We start from the raw sequence: 4151 nt of genomic DNA on the forward strand, positions 1-4151 counted from the left end.
TTTGTGGATCTCACCGTGGTACTTAACATAGGGGGAAAGTGATCTAGCTGTTTTAAAGTTGTTCCTTTGCTAGCACAATGGCCTTTTCCTTATATCCTGAATATACTACAAACATGCATATTGATTTAAAATCACTTAGTAGAATGCTTCTAAGGATCTCTGGGAAGAGAAACGTACTGTTAAACCATTGTATGTCTGTTGCCCTCAAAGCCAGAAGAACATAAGAAGAGCCCTGCTGGGTCAGACCAGTGAGGGTCCATCTAGTCCAGCATCCTGTCTCACACAGGGGCCACCCAGTTCCTCTGGAGGGCCGACAACAGGGCCTAGGAGAAAGGAGAAAGAATCTGAACTCCCTGGAGAACGGGCAGAATTTACAAAAAGAAAATAAATAAAAATGGCTCTGGATAAATAAGGCTATAATGCTATAGATTTACCTTAGTGCAGTGAATTTCCTAGTTTCCTCACTCACCCTGCCCCCCAGGGGGGGCACATGAAGTTTGGGAAGGACAAACAAGAAAGTCACTTGGAGACAGATATCTCTGGGTCTTCATCAAGATCTCCTAACTTTCCTTCCCCTCTGTGAACTGGGCCAACTTTTTTTAACCATAGTAATCACTTCATTGCCCTGACCTGAAAGGCCCAGGTTAGCCTGATCTTGTCAGATCTCAGAAGCTCATCAGAGGCTGCGGTCAGACTGGCAGGGTGGCACAGTTTGGGCATGCCACTAATTACTCCATCCCATTTTGTGATGGAGATTTTTGATCAGACTCCCACCCTGATCCGGCCTCACCGCGTGCTTCTTCCATGGCTGACCGCTCTGATGAGTGCTGCACGTCAACCGCAGAATGCGCGGTCTAGTCTTTTTTTTTTTCCTTGAAAAAAAATAACAACTTTGACTTTTTGGGGAACATTTCTTGGCTGCCCATGCACGCACATGTGCATACGCTCTACCATTTGAAAACAAATAAAATATCATTACCAAATAGATATCATTGGGCAAATAAATATCATTATCAATATCTGTTTTTACCCCTTTTGGGGGTTTTTTGGCAGTCTCATTTAATATTAATAAAAGGCAAACCTGCATATTTTCCAATAGAAACATGCGTGTGATATTTCTTCCTGTCTTGTGGCTCTCAAACATCTGATGCTTATTCTATGTGGCTCTTACACTGAGCAGGTTTACCCACCCCTGCCATAGAGTCCGCCTTCCAAAACGGCCATTTTCTCCAGGTGAACCGATCTCTGTTGCCTAGAGATTGGTTGTAATCTGTTAGCCGAATTGCTTTATTTACAGCAATTGGCAATTAATAAATGGGTTCTTGGCAGTTTATACCAAGGTCCTGTTCCCACCAAGGGTTACCAGTAAAAAATTCAAGGCTGTTGTAGTTAAAATAGATGTCTTTTTCTTGAAAATATATCTCATACAAACAGTACTGATGCCCTCACACATTCAATCAAGTTTCTAAGATTTACAGTAAGAAATAAGCAGTTTTGCATTAGCAGGTAGGGGTGATGGTGGGTGATACTTATCTGCCTTGCAGCTTGGTCGTTCCAATGAATAATGGAGGGGAAGAAATGGAAAACGAAGGGAATTCACACACGACCAGAACCAGCCAGAACATGTGGGCAGTAGAGGCAAGGGTTGGGGATAGCAAGTGGGACTTAAGAGGGGTTAAAAGCAGACAGGGGTTGTTGCAGGGGAGATGCTATCTGGCCAGGTAAGAGAGACCAGGTGACTGGTTCTCTCCTTTTCTAGTGGGTTCAAGAGATGGGCCGTAACCGTGCCAATCTCTTGGCCCACCTACCTGTTAGTCCATCCCAAAAACAATCCATTGGTTGCAAGGAGGGAGGGGTGGTTACCTAGAAGGGGTGGCCGATATTGTAACCTAAAACTTTACTCGGAGTATGGTATCTGGACAGGTGTGAAAACCTAGGCGTCAGGATGCTCCATTGTAGTGTTGGTGAAGCTGGCCGTTCTCATTGTGAACCAAATGTCCATTTGGCAGGAAATGCCAATGCAGGAACAAAGCAGTGATGGGTAGTATGTGACTACGAACAGTTCTGCAATGGGGGCTGTCTCCTCTCAGAGTTGTTGTTTTCTCATTGCTCGCAATAATGGGGGGGGGGGGGGGGGGGGTTGTTCCCGTGGTAACTGTGTAGCTGAAACCTTATTTACATGTAAGGCATGTGCAGGCACCTTCTATGTGTGGTTATCACAACAGGTGACTTAAAGTGTACAGCTTTCTAAGCCTATGTGTGTGTCAGTGTTCCCTCTAAGCTGAGTCAGTGTGAGCTAGCTCACCATTTTTTAGCCTCCGGCTCACACATTTCTGTCTTCACCCAGGAAGGATGGGGCTCCAGAGCAAACTGATTTATGCAGTAGCCAAATCGCTGACTCACAACTTTAATGCCAGTAGCTCACCGAGTAGAATTTTTGCTCACAGGACTCCGCAGCTTTGAGGGAACATTGGCGTGTGTGCACAGTCCATTGTGTGTAGCAATAAATAGTTCATAAAGCCAATATCCAGTTCATTCTCTAACGAATCCCAGGAGATCGCCAGCCACGACCTGGAAGTTGGCGACCCTATTAATTGTAGCAGAGATAAAGTTACCACCTGTTTCCTGCAGATGTTATGTTCTTGATAGCTTTTGTAATGAAAAAGTGTTCCATTTACACCATTACTTTAGTGACACATCTCTGTTTTTCTCCCCCACCCTTTCTGACAGACTTGTCTTTGCGAAGCTGAGGCTCTTAATGATAGCCATAGAATATAAGTCGGAAAAACGGGAAAGCAGGTACGTCACTCTCTACAAAGGGGACTGCTTTTGGCACCTTGGATGTCTCCCCCGCCTTCCCCCGAACGGGTTTTTCTTCCTATGTCCTCCGCTATTGCGATATCTCTTACACCAGCTTATATAACCTAATCAAATGGCTGCATCGTTCTTCCCCTGAACCAGATGCTCATAAAGTTTGTTAAAAGGAAGGATATTTTAATTTCAGCTGCTTTGAGGTCTTGGCTTTAAAAAACAAACAAACTTTGGGGATGGTTTTCCTCTTTTCACCTTGATGAAACAAATCCTCCATTTCAAATACTGGAACTTCTTTATTTGTTTTAAAATGGAACTCGGCTGTTGGAGGTTCCAAATTCTTCTGCTTACTATTATGATTATCGTTGTTATACATCTAGTGCTTTCCGCATGCATGGTGCTTCCCAGATTGCAGAAATGCAGTTCTGCGCCTCCAGGAACTGTCAGTACCAGAGACAGCACCGGAAGGGGGCCGGTATGGGGGAGGGGGGAGGGGAAGGATGCGCAAATGACCCCTGAGTCATGATATATTAACTACCTTAGCAGGAGCGGTCTAAAAAAAATAACGGTCCTAGAACAAACTCACTGAGTGGCCCTGGTGGCTGTACAAGCCAGGACTGCGGGGGTCACTCAGCCCAAGAGTACTGGCCATGGTGGTGGCAGTCCAGGAGATAATGGGTGCTCTGACACAGGTTACTTTTGCCAACAGTCAGAGCCAAGTGGCTCCTGGGGTGCTGGCAGGGTTGCTGGGGCTTGGCTGTGCTCCCACGGGATCAGCAGTGGTCCTCTAGGGCACTGGCTCACCGGGAAATGTCCCTGTTGAGTCAAATGGCCAGAGCAGTTCCCCTGGAGGAAACGGCAGCTTTGCCAGGTGGGACTCCATGGGCCAAGCTCCCTCCCTCCCCCATCCTCCAGCCTCCCTAGACTCCACTCCCCCAGATCTCCAGGTATTCTCCAAGCCAGAATTGGCAACCTTACTCCTCAGGGGATGGTGGGGAGACGCCAAGAGAAGCAGCAGCCTTCGCCAGACCCGGTCAAGAGGACTGAAGGGCCACAGTGGTTGTCGACCCTGGGTTGGGAAATTCCTGGAGATTTGGGGGTGGAGCCTCAGGAGGGTGGGGTTTGGGGAGGGCAGGGACCTGAGCGGGGTCTAACGCCATAGAGTCCACCCTCCAAAGCAGCCATTTTCTCCAGGGGAACTGATCTCTGTTAACCTGGAGATCAGTTGTAATTCCGGGGAATCTTCAGGCCCCACCTGGAGGTCGGCAACACCTATCAAAAGCAGAGGTGAGCGTAAAAGCAAACAGCAGACACTTTCCCTCGTGCCCCCCCCCCCCCCC

The 4151-nt window shown here is 47.3% G+C and overlaps 1 protein-coding gene across 1 annotated transcript in view; it reads left to right on the forward strand.

Annotated features, from left to right (window-relative positions):
- KCNMA1 (potassium channel, calcium activated large conductance subfamily M alpha, member 1) overlaps positions 1 to 4151 on the forward strand; it is a 427405-nt gene that overhangs the window by 302003 nt on the left and 121251 nt on the right. The window contains exon 15 of the mRNA XM_015416325.1: positions 2731 to 2799. Coding sequence (XP_015271811.1) covers positions 2731 to 2799 — 69 coding nt within the window. The remainder of the gene's footprint in view (positions 1 to 2730; positions 2800 to 4151) is intronic.

This window comes from Gekko japonicus, unplaced genomic scaffold (genome assembly GCF_001447785.1).
Source record: "Gekko japonicus isolate JY-2015 unplaced genomic scaffold, Gekko_japonicus_V1.1 scaffold861, whole genome shotgun sequence".
Taxonomy (NCBI): domain Eukaryota; kingdom Metazoa; phylum Chordata; class Lepidosauria; order Squamata; family Gekkonidae; genus Gekko; species Gekko japonicus.